Source organism: Rousettus aegyptiacus, unplaced genomic scaffold, assembly GCF_014176215.1.
Source record: "Rousettus aegyptiacus isolate mRouAeg1 unplaced genomic scaffold, mRouAeg1.p scaffold_m13_p_17, whole genome shotgun sequence".
Classification (NCBI taxonomy): Eukaryota; Metazoa; Chordata; class Mammalia; order Chiroptera; family Pteropodidae; genus Rousettus; species Rousettus aegyptiacus.
Window position 1 is genome coordinate 7,620,253 of NW_023416292.1, and position 19,665 is coordinate 7,639,917.

General features: G+C 45.2%; 1 protein-coding gene across 8 annotated transcripts in view; it reads left to right on the top strand.

Annotated features, from left to right (window-relative positions):
• HHAT (hedgehog acyltransferase) overlaps positions 1-19,665 on the top strand; it is a 210,297-nt gene that overhangs the window by 93,270 nt on the left and 97,362 nt on the right. For all 8 annotated transcript variants that reach the window (XM_036234472.1, XM_036234478.1, XM_036234477.1 and 5 more), the window contains one exon: positions 16,487-16,522. In XM_036234472.1, the coding sequence (XP_036090365.1) occupies positions 16,487-16,522 (36 nt within the window). The remainder of the gene's footprint in view (positions 1-16,486; positions 16,523-19,665) is intronic.

The following is a 19,665-nucleotide window of genomic DNA, read 5'->3' on the forward strand; positions in this document are numbered from 1 at the left end:
ATTTTCATCAATCTGGAAGATTATATACTGAATAACCTTCAGTATCGTCTGATTTATCCATTGTATAGTTTGTGTGTGTATATATATATATATATATATATATATATATATATATATATATTTTTTTTTTTTTTTTGCCTTGCAACTAATGTGCATTTTGTAGGATACATATACTTTGCGACCATACAGATATCCTGTTCTTTGTCAAAATCTCCCCCTAAAACGTTATGGATGATCCTTGTTTGGGCCAGTTTTTACTATGGAGGTTTCAAAAATGATGATTTTTCAACTTTGGCACGTTCCAGTTGGCAATCGGCATCATATTTTAAACAAGAGCCTCTTCTCTACTCGTTTATCTATTTACTATCTATATGGTTGTACCACTTTCTCTTTTTCAGTGATTTATAATTAATTTATAACTCAATTACTGTACTTAACTTTTTAGTGCTCAAATTGTCTCAGTCTGAGCCAGTGGGAGCCCCATTAACCTGACTTGGACATGCTCAGGTGTATTTGGAAAGGATGCCTCACATATGGAAAACTCTGCTTTGCTATCCCCTCTTCTGTGGTCCCTGAAGTTTCTGTAAATGAGTTCGGGGTCATGGCTGGCCATGTGCAGAGTAGTAGTAAAATGAGGTTTGAGGGGTCTCTCTGCTCACCATTGAACCCAAACTTGAGCCTCAGTATCTTGCCTAATGTTGAGTAGCAAGAACAAGAGAGAGAAGAGAGTATATGAAAATATGAGTGAGGAAGGAGGAAAAACCAAGAGGCCAGACACCCCCCACGCCCCTCATTCAGTAAAGGGCCCAGTACCCAGATGAGAGTGAGAATGAAGAACACACTTCTGCACTTGACTTTTTAAAAAAAGAACTCTCCCCTGTAGGACTCTTGCTCAGTCAGAGTCCCAGAATCTGGCCACCCTGAGGCAAGTCCTTCTCTGTGGGCCCAGGGCCAGGCTCTGTAGATTGTTCACCAGTCTGCCTCCGGTTAGAGCTGCGGCCGCATCCTTGTCTTCACAGATGCTTAAGAGTAGGGCTCATTTTGCTCCTTCTTGGGCGCTCCCAGCAGGGCTGCCATGTGGGCCTGTTCCGCCAGCAGCCCTTTCCATTCTGGGGCCACTTGGGCCATGGGATCTCAGACTGCATGCCCTACACTGTCTTCTGTTCCAGGACATCTGATAAGCTTTAATATTGGGCCTCAGTTTCCCTTAATGTTCTAAGAGGGACTAGAATTAGGATTTTTAAGATTCTCCTCAGCCTTAAAATTCTATAATTCCGAGATAGGAATTTTATGTGCTTGAATTCATATTCTCACATATCACCCATCAATGCTACACATTCTGTTCTTGTGTCAGACAAAATAGGCGGTTTGCATAGGTTATCTCCTTTAATAATTCCTTATCCTTCCAAATTATCCCTAATGATGGCAGTATGATCAGGATGTTAATTAATGTATTGCTAGCTATAACATAGCGGTGCATAGACACAAAGTAGTCTCACAATAAAGGAGATGGATTTCGGTAACAGCCTATTAGAGGGCATATTTCTGAATCCCGCCTAAGATGACATCAAGTTGGCGCTTACCCATAATGAAGCCACTCCAATCAGTTTCTCATTTCTTCTTCACTCATTTTGAAGGATTGTTCTGAAGATGCTGAAAGAGCTATTCGTGCTATTAATAATTAGAGCTTTTATCTAGAGACGAGTGCTCCCCTAAGTACTCTGACATTCTCCAGCCTTGTGTCCTTCTCTGCTGGACAGGGCAGGACTGACTGAGCATGTGTCCATCTGAGCGGACAGTCAGGGTCCACACACAGACCCTCAGTGTGGGGAAAGAGCAGTGCTTCCCATACATCACGCCAACTTCTGAGGTTGTTAATTATAGAGGATTTGCTCCCCAGTGTTTACAATTCATATCTAATAATACTTTTTCTGTAATTTGTGTCCTTAAAAAGAGGCTTCTGCGAACTCAAGAGTCAAGAACATTCAGCTCAGGATTCACTGTCATCTAAGAGCAAGCCTCTTGGTTCTCTCCTTGTTGGCTTCAGTGACAGGCAGGCAAGCGCTCCCTCCCCCATATCATTAAATCCTGCACAGGCTGCTAGCCCAGAGGAAGGCTTGATTTGCTGATTATACTACGGCTTTGAAAGCCTCTTCAGCAAGGAGGGAAATATCTGCCTCTGAAGAATGTGAAAAGGAGGGATAATGAAGTCCCCAGTTCCTCACAACCCAGAGCCATATAATTATTTTAAATAGTTTCCATCAGGTATTCTTCATTCCTATGATGTGATTTTTCGGGTTTTGCTTTTAAGAAGTCCAGATCTTGGTGCAGAGGGGCAGAGGGCGGGAGAAGACAGAAGAGAATGGGGGCTGGGAAATAGCTCGAGAGTCAGCGCAGATGCCAAGGCCGCAGGTCTGTGGGCAGAGGGAGGGGCTCTTGACCAAGGCGGAGAACAAGGTGGTTACAGAACCGTGAGGATGTGGCAAGGGAGGCTATGCCCAGACTTAGTTAATACTTAACAACAACAAAAAGTAGCCAGGTGGGCTTTTGGGCAGTGGGAGAGGGTAAACCCGGTTATCTGCAGAGCCACACATCTGAGTCTTTCCCCGGACTTCAAAGAGAATGGACTTCAGGGGCGTCCAGTCGAAGGACAAGGATCCGGGAGTGTTCCAGGGGGGGTTCATGGCAGTCGCCACGGAGCTGTGTTTCGTTTCGATGAGACATGAGGGGTGGGGAGGAGCGATGGTGAACATCTTGGAAGAGGGGTCCAGAGCCGCTGGGGAGCTCGATGGGTCAGCACAGTGGTTCGTAATACAGCAGGGACACCCGTAGGAGTCCCCCGGCTCTTCCTTTCCTCTGGGTGAATGCTCTCCCCCAGTACATCTGTATCACAAATTCCTTCATCTGTCTCAAGTCCTGACTCAGGTGTCACCTTTAACAAGGGGCTTACCTTGACCCTTCTGTTGGAAGTTGTTACCCCCACTCCCACCCATCCCCCTCACTCTGCTCTACCATTTTTTTTTTTTTTGCTCTAGCACTTTCCATCCCATAACACACTGTATGGGCTGCTTACCTGCGATGTGTATTGTTTACTGTTTCTCCATGTCTCTGTTGGAACGGAAGCTTCACGCTATGTCCACTGATGCCTGTGTATAACAATACCTGGCACTTAGTAGGTGTTCAGTTATTATTTTTTCAGTGAGTGAATAAAATGAGTAAGAGGTAAAACATTTACAGACAGCAACGAAGCCAAAATGGAGTCCTGAAGGAATCCCATTACTGAGAGAAAAAGGATATTTTCCATATTGGAAGCAATGTTTTCCTTAATGTTATAATAAATTCTGTCAATTGAAAAATCCTAGGTAATGGGTTTTCTATCAGTACTTGTTCATTCAAGATTCAGTCTCTTTGATAAAAAAGTCATTATTTTGATAGTATTCATTTCTGGTGCAACTGAATTTGAATGCAATGTAGGTTATATCTTTAAAGCATGATGGTTTTGCAAAAGGTTTCTTTATTATTGTTAAATAGTTTTCTTTCGGGCCCAAAGAGTGAAGAGTGGGAAGTAGGGAGATTAGCCAAGCAGAGGGGAGGAAATGGGAGAGGAGCAGGAGGGAAACCCAGGGCCAGAGCTGAACCCGGACCCTGGAGGAGGAGGAGGAGGAGGAGGAAGAGGAGGAGTAACAGAAGAGCCAGTCCGGGGCCCTGTCAGTCTAACTGCATAACCGCTCTGCACAATTAAATACATAAATATTGAGTTAATACCAATTAAAGCCTTCTTGACGGAGAAGCTGGCCTACTCTGAGGATCTTATGTTGTGCCCTTTGACTGGTGGCTGTGGTTGTCCCCATATCCTCGTTCTGTGTGTTTTCGGCCTCCGCTGGGCATTTCGGCAGTTCCTTTCGACTAGGGCCTCTTTTCGTTATTCTTTTTCTCCTTCATAGCAGCTGGCATTCAGTGGAGTCTCGGAGACCGTAGACTCCTGTGTTTTGATTTCTGACTGGGAGCTGGTAAGGCTGAGGTGGTAGGTCAAGCTGCCTACCTGCTGATTATCTGGAAAATTCGGGAAAACCGCCCACGATCATATTAACCAGCACACATACACCTTGCGAATGTATGCCTTGAGTTAAAGAGGGGCTCAGCATAAAGTTACGGGTGCCCGTCCCATGTCACTTCCAGGTCTTTGTCCCCATTGGTCTAGAGTGCCACTCCTTTCAAATCAGCTGCGTGAGCTTATCTGTAGGAGGCGAAGTCCTTAAAAATTTTTCTATGTCCTAACTTAGAGCCTCTACTAACCACTGAGATACAGAAGAAAGCAAACAATCCTACAAGCCCATTTTAGTAAGAACAGTAACTCCACGGAAGTTCGCAGTGTGTCTGAGACACACAGTTTTGAGATCTGTAACCAGTGCCAGGGCTTTTGAATTAGGGTTGGCATCTGAGCTTTGCTGCCTGACATCTGATAAAAGGGGCTGGACTCCAGGCTCGTAGGCTACCAAGCCTTTAAGTTCCATTGGGCCTGAATAGACCAAGTGATGTTTTAGAAGAGGGCAGAAAAAGAGACTTAAATCAGAGGAAACTTTGGCCTTTAGCGGTTTGTGAAGAAAGGGGAAGCATCTCTGAGCATCTCAGAGATGTTTCAGTCAGCAGCGGGTACTCTGCCTAAGAAATAATGACCACACATTTAAATGAGTGGAGACATGTCTCTACCGATTTTCTTGGATGGTTCCATTTGGAGTTGAGATGCCCTTCTTTAGACTTGGTTCCCAGGGGAATTCTGTAGGGGGAAGTCCCTGTGGACCCAAAAACCGAGGCTCAAATACCAAACCTAAGCATCTTCGTGTATATCTAAGAGATGATTTTCTGGCTGATTCACACACCTAAGAGAACTTTCCAGGTTCGACACCCCTGTGTGTCTGTCCTCAGGCAAAATTTATTAACGAGATTATTAGTCAAAACTAATGTTCTCACAAAGGGAGTGATATGGGGACCCCCTGACCTCATGGTAGCATTATCCTAGAAGTTTAAATTGAAGCCTGTGGCGTCTAACCTGGGCGTCATGCCTTAATTTTTGTCAAAGGTAAACTCAGTAATAGGGAAAGATTGTGGAGACTTTATCTACTAAGAAAAATATTCCATAGTAGAGATTTCTACTTTTAATTTAGAAAAATACTTAAACTATGAAATCACAAAACCAATTTTTTTCATACCAAAAGACAAAACTAACACATCACGAAGAGCACCAGATAAAAACAAAGCAACAGCAAAAACAACTCAGTCAATATGTGTTTAAGCTTCTTCATGAAGGAGCCATCTTACATAATGTGCCCAAAGACACCATTTTTATGAGGTTAAAAAAAGAAAATCCTTGATTGGAAGTGGGAATAAATGGGATTGGAGCAGTGGTTTCTTTATGTGCTTTTGAGTCCTCTGTGACCTCAGTCCATGCTGGTTTGAGGCTGGCTCAGGCCCCTCCTGTGATCTCAACAGGACAGTTCCCATCTCTCAGGAATGGCCTCCCCACCTCACTCTTGTCCCCAACTCCGTTTCTTCACTGAAGCAGGTGGGGGATCCTTCTAGAAGGCAAACCTCTGTCTAGTGATTCCGACCCTTAAACCGTTTAATGGCTCCCTGGTGCCCTTAGGTTAAACACTGCCGTCCCCTGTGATGGACAAGCATGTTTGGAGAGGCAGTCTGAGGACAGTGCTTACCGCCTGGGCTCTGAGCCACATTTCCTGGTGTAGGATGCCCTCACTTCAGGCTCTTACTGGTTATAAACCCTTAGGGGAGTTATTTACCTCTCAGGGCTTCTGGCTGCCTCGAGTGTGCAGTGAAGTCAAGAGTAATGATGCAATCCTGATAAGCTCATTTTGAGGATTAAAAGAGTCCTAACACAAACTAAACACCCAAGGATTTACCATTATTATGATTATTTCTTTTCTGCTCTCAGTTTGCCTCTGCCCCCTGTAACCTTGCCCTCAGTCATACAAACTATATGCAGATACCTTCCCCACCCCCATTCACTTTATGAGACCATATTTCCTTTTGTCTCTATTTCTATAAGCTGTTTTCTTTGGAATGTCATCACACACACATACACACACACATACGCACGCACGCATGCACGCGCATGCACGCACGCACACACTTGTCTATCTCCTTCCTCTACATTTACCAATTACATCCTTCAGCTGACTCTTCTTCAACCTTCAAAGCTCAGCTCAGGTCAAGTCTCCTTTGCTCTAATGTGTTGATTTGCATCCGAGCCTACCTGGATCGATCTCTCTATCTTATAGGTTCTGCTGCTGCTCCAGCTCTCCCTTCTGTCCTGCTGTTTATCACATAATGGTGATGACCTGTTTATTTCTAGTTCTTTCCTCAACCCCTGATTACCTTCCTGAAAGAGAGATTGTAACTGGGTTGTTTCTGGATACTCACTGCCTACTATTATGTGCTTATAAAGGCTGGATGCATGGATGCATGAATGCATGCATGGATGGATGGATAGATGGATGGATGGATGTTACCAACAAAATCTTATGTAGTGACAGGAAACTTCCCACGGCAGCACATTTGGTTATAATCACAATCGCACTAAATCTACCCGAAAATACAATCACTACATCATGTTTTCTGATCCGTTACTTGTCCACATGAACCTTTTCTCGTTCCTTGTGTTATCCCTTCAAATAGTATGCTTTCAGAGTCCCCCCTATCCTGGCTGGTACCCTCTTAACATTCTCCTCTTTGTTAATCTCTCTTTAAAGTTGGCACTTGAAATTGAGAGTGACCTTCCAGGTGTGGGGTCCAGTGAACACAAAGATAGATACATTATCATTTTTTTTTTTGTAATTCTACTAAATTGGACAAATGGTAGCTTTTTTTTTTTTTTTTCGGCCTCACAACACTGTTGATTTGTTGAGCTCACTGTTAGTCGAAAATACCCACATCTTAACATACTTATGCTATAGCACCTTGCCTCCATCCTGTATATGCAGGTCATTGTGGGCTGTAGTAAATACTTTGGCTGCTTTGGGCTGGAAATGGAGAGTTACTGTAGGGTTTAAGTAGAGGAGCGATGTGTCCTGGGTTTCTGACTGCTATGTTGAGAAAGGTCTTTAGGAGAGCAACGGGAGCTCATTAGGAGGCTGCTGAAGTAGGGGCGGTGAGAAGTCATCACATGCTGGATGTATTTCTGAAAGTAGAGCTAGCGGGGTTTGCTGATGGATCGGATGTGGGCATTAGAGATTCAAGGGTGACAGCAGGGTTTATGGCTTCAGCAGCTGAAAGGGTGGAGTTGCCATCAATTGAGACGGGGAAGGTTATGGGAGGAGGGGATACAAGGGGATGATCAAGAGTTTAGTTTTGGATGTGCTCAGTTTGAAATCTCGTTTAGATATGCACGTTTAAAAATTAGGGAGATGTATGGGTCTGGTATCAGGAGAGAGGTCTGAGTTGGAAATATCAATTTGGGAGTTTTTAGCATATAGATAGCATTTAAAACCCTGAGATGGGTGGCGAGACTACCAAGGGAATGAGTATAGAGAGAAGAGAAGAGCACCAAGGGCTAATGAGCCCTGGCTCTCCCATTTATAAACGTATACACATACATGTATATGTATGGGATCCCAGGTACTCGGTATATTATTAATGTCTATCGAGTCGCTCAGGTAATGACCTACTGGTAGGTCATAATTATTTATGGGTTACAGACAGCATTTTGAAAAATGAAGAAGGTCAGAAAATATCACTACGCATTGTGCAGAGTAAAGATAAGGTTTCTTGAAACTTTTTGTTTCATCTATATACCTGTGGAAGTTATCTATTCCTGTGTAACAAATTACCCCCAAATTTAGCAGTTTCAAACAACCAGCAGTTATTATTCCTGGGGGCCATAGGCTTCCTAGATGAACAGCTCGACTCAGGCTGAAGACAAGCCGTTGGCCAGGGCTGTAGTCTTCAGGAGGCTTGACTGGGCTAGATAATCCGCATTCGAGCTCGCACTTGTGACTGTTGACAGGAATCTCAGCTCCTGGTCGTGTGGGTCTTTCTTTAGGGTTACTCATGACATAATAGCTGGCTCCTACCAGAGGACATAGCCTAGGGGTGTGGGAGAGAGAAAGAAGAGAGGAGAGGAAGGGAGAGAGAGAGGGAGAACCAGAGAGAGAACTAGAGAGCAGCCCCAAGACAGAAGCCACCGTCTCTTTTATAACCGACTCTCAAAAGTGAGACATCATTCCAGCCATGATTCTCTTCACTTCTGTTAGTCACACAGACCAGTTCTGGTGTGATGGGGCCTACACAAGGGTGTGAATGCCCCCGCCCCAGGAGGTGGGGACCACTGAGGGCTATCCCAAAGACTGCTTACCGCAACCTCTCCCTATGTTTGTAAATACTGGGCTGAGGTATAACATATACTTCTTAATGCGGTCACATGAAAAAATGCTTAAGAGACACTGCCGTCCAGTGTCTAACGCTGTGCACCATTGGGCAGAGGTGTGCTTTAGCTGGCAGAAGCCCATTTAAGAACCTCTATCATTGAAACGCTTTTACATCCATGGTTAATTACAAGTGACTTTCAGATAATGAATATGAACATCAGTGATTTTTGCAATGAAACAAATCCACTGAAGTCTATATGGGCTTGGTGGGACTCTTTGTTCCTGAGTTAAGTGAGTCTGTATTAGTGTCCTTTCATGGTTCTACTGTCTGATTCTCTGTAGTTTGTATCTTTTACCTATCTGATCATCTGCCAAATATATCTGCTGTTTATGGGTTCTCACTGCAAATCTGTGGTCATATATTATGCGCAACTGTGTGCTTGGTTTCAGATTTCTTGTAAAATTTAATACGTGAGCTTGTGACAGTACTTATACTTCTTACCTTTCTTTGCTTGCTTTATTGGCTTGTGAGTGTGTTCTGGGGAATGAGCTTGTAGGAAATTCTACCTGTAGATGAATGGGATATAGTTAAACTTCTATGTTTTGTGAAGAGGGGTTATTACGTACATAAAAGTGTGCCCTACTTAAAGGAATCGTATAGGATAATTAAAGATATGGCTTTTGATATAATTTGGTATACCCTGCTGTGCAAAACAAATCTGTTTTAGCTCTCCTAGCTGATTTTTTTTTTGTTTTTGTTAGCATAAGTGACTGAAAGAGAACAAATTATTTTTGAAGTGCTAATGGACTCTAAGCAGGCTAGAGTCTCTAGTTAAACCGTTAAGAGGCCAGTCGAAAACACAACATTAAATAAAAACATATGGCCGCTGGCTTTTAACTTAAAACTGTGGGAGTTTCAGAATGCAATAGTTTCTCGGGATAAAGTGAGTGCTACCAATTAATTGGAAAGCAACTGTTTTACAAGAAGTCTCCTGGTTTGCTGTTGACTGTGTTTCAAATCATAGAGCTTGTCAGTCCTGCAGCCACAGGTCTTTTCTGGATTGCTAGATCTGATTTTGTGAATAACTGTCACATGGGGAGACTGGAGCACTGTTGTGTCCAATAGGCTCCCCAGGGATCGAAGCTCTTTTGTTCTCAAAGTTCTGTCCCCAGTAGCACTCTGGATGCTGAGCTTACTGTAATCTTTTATTTATGTATCTGTCATCTCTCTAAGCTGTAAGCTCTAGCAAGCAGAGACTGTTCTCTGCACCTGACAGTTTCTGGCCTGAGGTTGGGGCTCAATACATGTTTGTTGAGGAGAGGAAGAAATTAGATTCTTTATCCTCTTGAATAAAGAATATATTCAGAAGAACAGGCTTGCGGTGCAATATACGTATGATGCTGTTTTTTTCCCTCAGTGTTTCTATTAAATGTAGTAAATTTTAATTTTCCTAGGAATATGTGGACTTTAAAATGTTGGAGACTATTTGCAACCACACTTCCTATTTCTTGAAGGAAGATCTCTTTTTCCTTTGAGGCCTGTTTCATTTTGGGTAACATCCAATGGGAGAGGGACTTAATTTTTATAACACAGATGCGGACCACTGACAGTTTGAGTGAGCAGGTTGAGGGCTGCTAAGCTAGAGAACTTTGGAGGCCTCTTTAGGTTCCTACCTGTACGCATCCCCGTAGACCAGGCGGCATCGCCAGTCAGTTGTGTGAAACGACTTCATCTTTGTCCCGAATAATGCTGTCTCAACAAAGGGTCTCTAATGAAGTTGCCATGGTCTTGTCCCCCTGGCCTGGACTTGCTGTTAACTATGTGAAAAGCAACAACAAATGTTTGAGTGGTGGTTTATGAAAAGATGAGAGCTTTCGTGTGTATTAGGTCTCTGCCTTGCAGTCTCTTGATTTTGCCCTGCTTTCTGCTGTGCCGATCAGCTTGGTGCAGCCGTCCAGTCCTGATGTGACCGTCTGTGTCACGCTGCTTCAAGCCTCCAGCCGTGCACCGTGGTCCAGCCCTGCAGAACTCCATCCTCACCTGTGTCCCTCTGGTCTCTGTTCCCCGTTCCCTACACCTGTGTATGCTGGATTGCGATGTGGGTTATTCACTCATTGACAAAATGTTACTGTATAACTCCTTTGTGTTTTTCTTCTGAATTTCAATAAAGAGAATTTTATAGAAACTTATAGAAGGATTCACTGGAATTAGCTGGAGCTATCTAGATGAAAGAGATGCCCGAGGAGAGACTAGGACATTTTCCCGGTAATAGTGAGTGTGGGAGAGGTTATAAAGACTTGGAGACTTCCTTGGTTGTCTTTAAACTCTAGAACTCTGCTTGTACCTTGAATAGTCAAGTAGAGAATAAATATGAAAGGGGCATTTCTTTTTTTTTTTTTTAATCAAGGATCCTATATATAATTGGTATGAAAATAAAACTGAGGAGGCAAAGGATATAATCTGGTGAGAATGACAGTAATATTGAATTTATTAAGTATCATTTTTAGGTATGATGACCATTTTATTTGAATTCCAGTTGTGGTAAATAATTTTTTGTCTTCCTATAACAAGAAGGAAAAGCCCATGTGTCTCACCCCGCTGAAACACACTTGAGTCTCATTTCTGCCTTTCAAACCAGTTGGCCTTGGATTACTAACAGCACAGAACCAAATGTTCATCTCTTTCAAGGGGTGAAACGAGATCACCGAAATGGTCATGTGATGGCTGTTTTTCAAGCCATAGTAAACAGCTTCATCAGACACGCATCATGAATAATTGCTTCTTGTAAAGTCGTATCCACAAGGGAAGTGCTGTGGGGTGGAATGAGATTTTAAAACAATGACTGATCATAAATATGTATTACAGAGAAGACATCATTACATTATTCAACTCTTAAGATTGTGTTAACATTTGTTTTATGTTAAATTCTCATGACCTGGTGGCATTGGGGGATATTGACTCGTTTCATTGCCCAGTTCCCTGTCTCCAACCTTTTGGGGTGTCGCCTACTTTATTGTGGTTCCTGAAGCACTGGGTGTCTTGGCTCAGTTTACTTTATAAGTGGAAGCTGAGGCCCATGTCTCTGAGGAGGGAATAAAAGGCAGAAGTCAGATATTCTTATTCCCTGTTTGGAGATAATTCAGCAGGTGGCTGTCTGTGGCATCCTTGGTGGAAAGATCTGCAGGGCCTTATAAGTGGTTCCATTAGGGATGTGGATTTCTCTCCTTGATCTTGTTGCTTCTGGTTGCCTTCTGGAGCCAGTTCCCCTTTATCTCGGTAACATCGTGGATTCCGCCCCCGGTGATGTTCTGTGGAGGCCATTGCCCACTGGTTTCTAGTGGGAGGAACCTAAGTTCTATCCACTTTTCTTTCAGCTGAGGACTTTGCCTCTTTCTCTGTTAAAACTCATCCCTCCGCTGCTCGCATCTGCACCCATCTTCTGTGCCCATCACCTGTCACAGTGGAAAATCCCCCCCAGATGAACAAAAAGCAGCCTCATTTGTCTCATCCTTCTGCAGTTGCTCCTTCTTTTCAGAACCAAACTTGTCATAAGGGTCACTTATGTCCACTGTCTGCTTCCCGTCCTTCCCCTTTGCTCTTTACTTGGCTCTGGTCTGTCTTCCATTTCTGCCACCCAGTGAGACTGTACTTACCAGAGCTGCCAGCGACCTCCATGCTGGCAAATATGTCCAGCAGATGTTTTCACATGAAGAAATGAAAAACAAGGTGAATATAGACAGTACCTCACACCACACACAAAAAATTAACTTAAAATAGATTACAGACTTAAATGTAAGAGCTAAACATTAATGCAGTCTGAGGAAGGGCCTTCGGGAACTTAATAACGTCTAAAGAGGAGAGAAAATAATCTGGAACAGTCGTAGAATGTTTATGAAGCACTTCTGGACAGTACATTTGTTCCTTTTTGCACTGTAGGTATAATAATACCTACACGCCACAGTTAAGAAAAATGAGGCATGGAGAGATGATTATTTATCGTTGTTATTATTATTCTTATCTTGGCCCAAGGTCAAATAAGCGAGCGAGCAGCAGCTCAGACCTCGACTCTGTTTCCACGTGCGGTGAGGTGTGGTGTCCCTGCCTGCCGCTGGTTCTCTCCTTTGCTTTCTCCAACACGGCGTGATGTCCAGATCTGCAGACTCTGGGGCTGTTTTCCCAGAATTTGCTCCCTAGTGATCTGATGGCAGACAATTGTCCGATGCCGTGAAGATCATGCCTTTGTGAAAGCCCAACACTATTTTTCACCACATTTGCTCAGAATTTGCCCTCCTAGGGCTATAATTTTCATTTTCTACATTCCCATCAGACTTTGGTATTTCACCAAATGTTGTCAGGCTCCTAACTGGTGTCTTCGTGACCCGAGCTCACTTTCACTTTTCCCTGTTTTCCGAGCATCACTTTTTATTCCTGACTGCCAGAAGGCTCTGAATCTCAAGTGGATGTACGGGTTGGATCCAGCATGACTGGGCTGTGGAAGGAACTTACGAAAGGGAGGGAATGGCATCCTGCCGACTCTGCACTCACGCGACTTTTACGGGCGGAGACGGAGATGGCATGTTATTATGTGATGTTATCGGGAAGCCTGTTCCAAGCATTGTATCTGTGGCAACCTCAGGATAAAGGCGTTGGCAGGGACTGGGGGGAAGGCAGTGCGTTGACGCTTCGAATAAAGAACCGGGGTCCGGGGGACCCGGACTGTCAGCCTCAGCTCCGCCGCTAGTTGTATTGTTACGTTTCAAAGTATTTCATCTTCCTTATCCTCTGTTTCCTAACTTTTTAGATAAGGAGGTTAGAGCAGATACACTTTAAGGTCTATACCACTCTCTAGCATTAACTTAGGTAGCCCAGCCAGACTAATGAGGACTCCTTGAGTCTAGGTATAAACTTTATTCTCACAGTGATTTGATTTGGATGTTACTTCCGACTCTTTAAGTCAGTTTTCAGACTTCCGAGGCAGGAATCTGAGAGCAGCCCACTAACGGGATAAACAGTCTGGAGAAGAAAAAGCGTGAGGATTGTAAGTTGAAGAAGTAGAGGTGAGGACTGAGAGCCGAATCTGGTACTTCATACGAACACCGCCCTGCGGCTGTGACAGCTGTGGCTCGGAAACTGACCTCACTGGCTGTATAAGGCACATGCAGCTTCTGGCCACAGTTCACTGCCTTTTAAATCCCCAGCTCCCAAACAGCCAGGATCAGCCTGGGAGGAAGGACCAGGACCCTGAAAGGCAGGCAATCTGGCAGAGCAGAACAAGCCCTGGAACCAACTGTGGGTTCTGGTCTGAGTCCTGCCGTGCACATGCTCTGTGGGCCTGAGCCCACCCCTGTCAAAGCAGGGACCAGATTGGAGTATTTACAGGTCTCTGCTCGGTGAATAAATATGCATCCGGCGCAGGGAGCCTCATTTTGATGCACTGTGAGGCTCTAACGAGAATTGCAGTCATAATAGTAATAAATAAACGATCAGGGCTGCAACGGAGGCATTAGCCCAGGCATAGTCCACTAATTTGCTGATGGTTTTCAGACAAGAACGGCTGCTGTGGGAGTAAGAATTCACACTTAGTGACGCTTCCTGGAAGTGACTAGCACAGGGAGTCAGAAGCCTGGGGCTAGACGGAAACTTTAAGGCCATCCATTCCAGTTTTCTATCTGACTTTTCGATTTCCTCTAAACAGCCGTTTAACCTGGGCTTGAACCCATCCCATGGTGGGAAATTCACTGCCTCGTTAGGGCGTTACGACTTGTTAGAGAGTTCCGTTTTACATCGAGCTGAAAACTACCTCCCATTGCTGCTGTCAGTTGATGCTCAGACAACAGAAACTCGGATATCACATATACACACATCAAAGATTTCCCAGTTTTAATTTCTGGAAGGAACCAAGAATGATATGCACAGGACCACTGTTTGTTATGTCTCCTCATGAGGAAATCTGGCTTACTGCGGGCTGGTAGCCGTGAGAAATTATTTTCTTAAAAAGGCGATAAGAATAATTGGTAGATACAGTTTGATAGATCCTTGTTTCAGAAGAGAAGCCCCATTTCTATCTGTGGGCATTTATCTTGCGTATTTACGTAAAATAGCTGATGTAATAATTCACTGCTTTTGAGCATCTCTGCAGCGCACTGTGTAGGTTCCAGAACAGACAGAGACACTGGCGCCTGTTACAGCACATCCTTCACACGTCGGTCCGCGCAGCAGATACTCCCTGGGAATCTGCTTGGCGGCTGGCCCTTGCCTTCGCGGAGTGTGCAGTCTGTGAAGAGAGAGAACGTTTGATATTGCTCACACCGTATTGAAATTATTGTCGACTTGGCCATCTCTTTGCTAGGAGTTACATGCCGTGCATTACCGACCTCCACTACCTGGCACAGTGTTGGCCACGCTAAATATTCGTTAAATGAGTCAGTGGCTGAATACATGAAGGAACTAGGCACAGACTGTGACATCTGGTACTCTGAGCTAGATCCTGACTCAGTGATTTACTAGCTAAGTGGCTGGGGAAAAGGACATGCGGCCTTATTAAATCGGGACCTATTTTGCAGGGTTGGTTGTGAGGACTTAAAGAGATGAGGCACAGAGTGCCCAGCACAGTGCCTGTTATACAGTTCTAAAAAAAAAAGGACTTATTTCATTTCTACTCTAGCTTCCTAAGGGGTCTTTTCCATCTGTATAGGAAAAATAATGAGAACACACTGCTAGATTTCATTGGTTTGCTCGTGTTTTGAAATTAAAGACACCGATCCCAGAAGAGGGCCAGCCCTGAACCCTGGGAAAGAGCCTAAGTCAGCTTGACCATGGCAGAGGTGAAAAAGTTCTAGAGATGGATGGGAATGGTGGTTGCACAAAAGCGTGACTGTACTAATGCCACGGAACCGAACACTTAAAAATGGTCAATTTTATGTTTGGCTTTGTTTCTCTTTCGTCACCCACCCCATGTCCGTGACCTGTAATCACATGGTTAAGCACCTCATAGAACCTTGTCATTTAAAGGTCCCCCAGGAGGAATCTCGTTTCGACGTTAGTCTGTGCCTGCATGTGTCAGGTGGCAGAGGTGCTGGACGCTCATGGGGCAGGGCAGGGGTGGGGCCGGACGTTAGGGAGAGTCAGGGCCTGGGCAGCCAGACGCCACTCCGGGGTGGATTTCTGTGTCCGTAGGGACAGAATCAGCGCAGGCCTTACTCAGCCAGATCGCTAACCTGGGAGGCCGGACTGGTGAGGGGCACACAACAGCCACCATCTAGGTGTCAGGAGTAGCAGCATCGCGCCTCTGGTCACCCAGTCTTTTCACTCAGACCCGAAGGGAGAGCAGGGCACTGTGTAAGTGGCCAGAGGTTCAGGGGGAAGAGGAGACGCCAGGGCAGCGAGTGCCCTTTGCATGTACTAAGCCAGTGTGGTGTCGGGGAGGCTGTGGCTGCAAGCGCCCCCCACCGCCCAGGGCTTGCGGGGCGCCTGGCATGAGGCTCCAGCTCACGGCGGGTGCAGGGAGCCGCTCTGCTCCCGTCCCTGCGAGGGCAGACCCTGACTGGGACACGGTTGCTGTCTTGGCGAAAAGCTGCAAGGGCTTTGGCTGGGAGGAGCGGGGAAACCAGTGCCGACTGTCCCCCGCCCCTTTTCTTCTCCTAGGCCAGCGTGGTTTTGTGCTTTAAAAACATATTTCGCTTACTTTGGAGACAGCTAGTGTTATAAAAGGACTCGCCTACTGGAAAAATGGAAGGTACCTGGGGAGTCCAGCCTTAGTGCCTCTCTTTCAAGAGAGAGCTTAGACTTGCCGAAACACTTTTATCCTCGTAAAGCCGTGGTTCTGCACCAGAAGCACCTGGAAGTCTTGTCCAGGCTCACTGCTTGGCCCATCCCCGGAATTTCTGAAGCAGGATGTCCGAGGCAGGGCCTGGGAATTTGCGTTTCCAGCAGGTTCCCAGGTAATGCTGCCCTGGCCGCTCCAGGGGCCATACTTTGAGAACGACTGTCACTGAATAGTCCATTTATTCATCGTGTTCTGAATGCATATTATGTATTTTTTGTCAAGTCCACCGTCCCATAAGTGTCTTCTGTTGATACGTTTGTCTCTCTCTCCTTCGAACAGGTATTTTGATGTTGGACTGCATGATTTCCTAATCAGGTAAGCCGGTCATTTTTATTTTTGAGATCATCGAGTAGCATATGTCCATTAGGGAAGACTGAGATGAAAATAAAATCTTTGTTCGATATCCTGATAAATAATGGCAGCCGTATGTGTGTTCAGAAAACACCACTAGGACTGTGTTTTTGTTGTGCCTCTCAGAATCACAGCAGATTATCCTTCTACAACAATCAAAGGAAATTATGTTTAAAGGAGTTTATACCTGAAACGATAGCTAACCAAGAGCTCAGACAAGCTGAATTCCAGAATCTATTGGTTGTTTTATAGTCATAAAGTTACAGCCTGTTCATAATCGAAAGAGATTACAGATGGTGGTTTATATCCTAGTTTATTGGTGATTTTTACCAGAGTTGGCTTATGGGGCATATTAATTCCAAGTAGCTATTAAATCAAACACAGGTTCAATGGAAATATACCAGAATATTAACAATATTGGGAAGAGTATGCATGATATTTTTTTCTGCTGTCAATTTCGTTGTAGTGTCTAGATTTTATATTAAGCGTCCGTTACTTTTAACAATGGTGAAAAATTATCATTAAAATGCCTGCCAGAAATATATGTGGGAAGCAGTAATTGTTGTTGAAGGACCATAAGCCGAAGATTGCAAGGAAACCAGAAATCACGAGGAGCGATGAGCGTTCCGCAAACGTGTGGCTCTAAATGTGAATTAATTTTGATTAAGGGTCTGCTAGGGAACAGTCGGTAAATCACACGTGATTTCTGGGGCAGGCGGTTCAGCTCTCCACATGCACGACCATCTATCTCCCTGTGGGTAAGATGCTCTCGAGGGTGTAATCGGCATCACCTTTCCCCGAGACCAACAGCGCTTGCTCTGCGCCGGAAGACACGCGGTGGTCTATGAAGGGCCGTACGTGCCTTGAGCTTCCTCCAGCGCCTCATCCAGGCTGTGCAGATCTCCTGGGCCTACCCCAGACCCGAGGACTGTGGATCGTTCTGGCTTTCTCCGGGATGCCACACATAGACGGTAGTGCAGAAACCGCCACTCTCGACACATCAAGGGTTAGTGCCTTCCGGCAGGAGGGATGAAGGACCGGCAGTCAGAGAAAGGCGGGCCTGAGAATCCCATATCTGAAGTGATCAGGAAGAGCTGCCCGGGTATACTTCCGGGAGTGGTTTGGATTTTTGCGTGAATGGTTTTGAGACTTTGGATTACCGAAGTGCTGTTGTTCACATCATTCCCTGAGGTAGATGCAAGTTTGCACTTAAAAAATTTTTCTCTAGTAACATTCTAAGGGCAGGGAGTTATGTCTTAATCACCTTCCTATGATTCAATTGTAGAGAATTAACCTCCAACAAACATCAAACATCCGTGGTAGGAGCGAATGAATGAGTGAATGAAATGAGGCAAAAAGCACAAGGAGGGTGAGAATGAAGAAGCTGTTCTGTTATTTATTCAATAAATAATGATTAAGCCTACCATGTGCTACTCGCTTTGATATATCTGGGAATAGCATCGTGAGAAAAACACGTTTGATTTAATGCCTTCCCTGAGCTCATCACTTGCCAGGCTTGCAGTGCATGACTTGAAGTGGGGGGAGGGCTGGCCTGTCTCTGGGACCCCTCCTCCTTTTCCTTCTTCTGGGTTCCAGCTGTGCCTCCCGTGTTGCTCGGGGAGCAGGGGAAGGGACTGGCTAAGTGCCGCTAACGTAAGCCGTGCTGGGATCCCCTTGCCCTTTTGCGTGGGTACTGGTGAGATGCTCTAACTCGCCACCTTCATCCGTGTTCTGTGAATCTAACGGAAGTGGAGGAGTAAGGCTTCTTCCTGCCTTGCCATCTCGCGGCAGTCTTCCCCTTCCCTAATGCGGTGGGCACAGAGCGAATAATATGTCCCTTGCTTATCCAGTTGGAGAATGAGAAGTCAGTCTTCCCTTTTTTGCAGCCATGCCTGGTCTCCGTGACAAGGTCTCTTCATCACCCCTCACGTGACGGCAGTCCCTAAGCCAAGAGCTCCTTCCTCTCTCATCCTCCCAGCTTACAAGTCGAGTGGGAGGGGGGGAGGTGGTTCCTGGGAGCTGTCGGTCCCTGTCTCAGTAATTCCAGGTTGGGGCGGGGTATCACCTCTTCACTTCTGCTCCCAGTTTGGGAGGTCAAGCCTGATGGGGACCGAGCGCTCTATCTTCGGGTGCTTTAGGGGAGCTGTTTCATTAGAACGACGACCCCGTGGCTGAGTTGAAGAGAGTAGGGGTGCATGAGACGGGAGGTGAGGGGAAGGCACAACAACCCTTTGAAGAAGTTAAGCTTGGAAGGAGTGGAAAGAAAGACCGGGCAGCTGGTGGAGAGGGAGGTTTGAGTGGGGATTTTTTCCTTTTTAATTCGAGAAACTCTTGTTATTTAGCCACCAGCAGGTCTTAAGTGCCCTTTAGACTTAGAGAAAGTGGTTTCAGTTGGCTGGTGAGAGGCAGAGTGTGATGGGCGGGGGGGGGATGAGAAGCAGAGGCAGTGAGTGTGCCCTAGCAACCCCAGAGAGTGGTGACATTGTCCTGTAAATCTGTTGCTCGAGAAAACTGTACAGGTTTGGAAGAGAGAGGTGGGGGTGGTACTTGAGAAATCCTTCTCATTCTGTGATGGCCATGAGAAGAAAATATATTTTCCCCTGTAAAGGAGGAGATGGTGGAGAAATTGGCATAGATTTTTTTTTTTTTAAATTAACTCCATTTATTGGCTCCAACAAGCTCTTAACATGTACTCTGGTTCGTCGGGCTACACCGAATGCTTAGTGTTTGGCATAAAAGACCCTGCAGCACGCCTGACTTAATCAGCTGCCTCTTTTATGCTGATGGAGGTAATGTGGACATCTCTGGAACGACATAAATTTCCACAAAACCCAGAGCCTTGTCTGTGATCTCAGCCTAGCCAACTGCAAAGAGGGACACGCTACTCTTTCAGCGGTTGGAGTGTTTCAAGGAGCTCTGGGGCAAAAAGGAGCTGTCACATTTAATGAAGTGTGAGCATTTTTGGTATTGCATTTTATGATGACTATGAGAAAACTGAATGAGCTCAGTCCTTCTGCACCTTATAGAAAGGGGTTTGGTTTTTAACAAGACGAAGGAGAATACACCAACACATTATACAACAGCTTTCGTGTTTCCAGGTGGAGTTC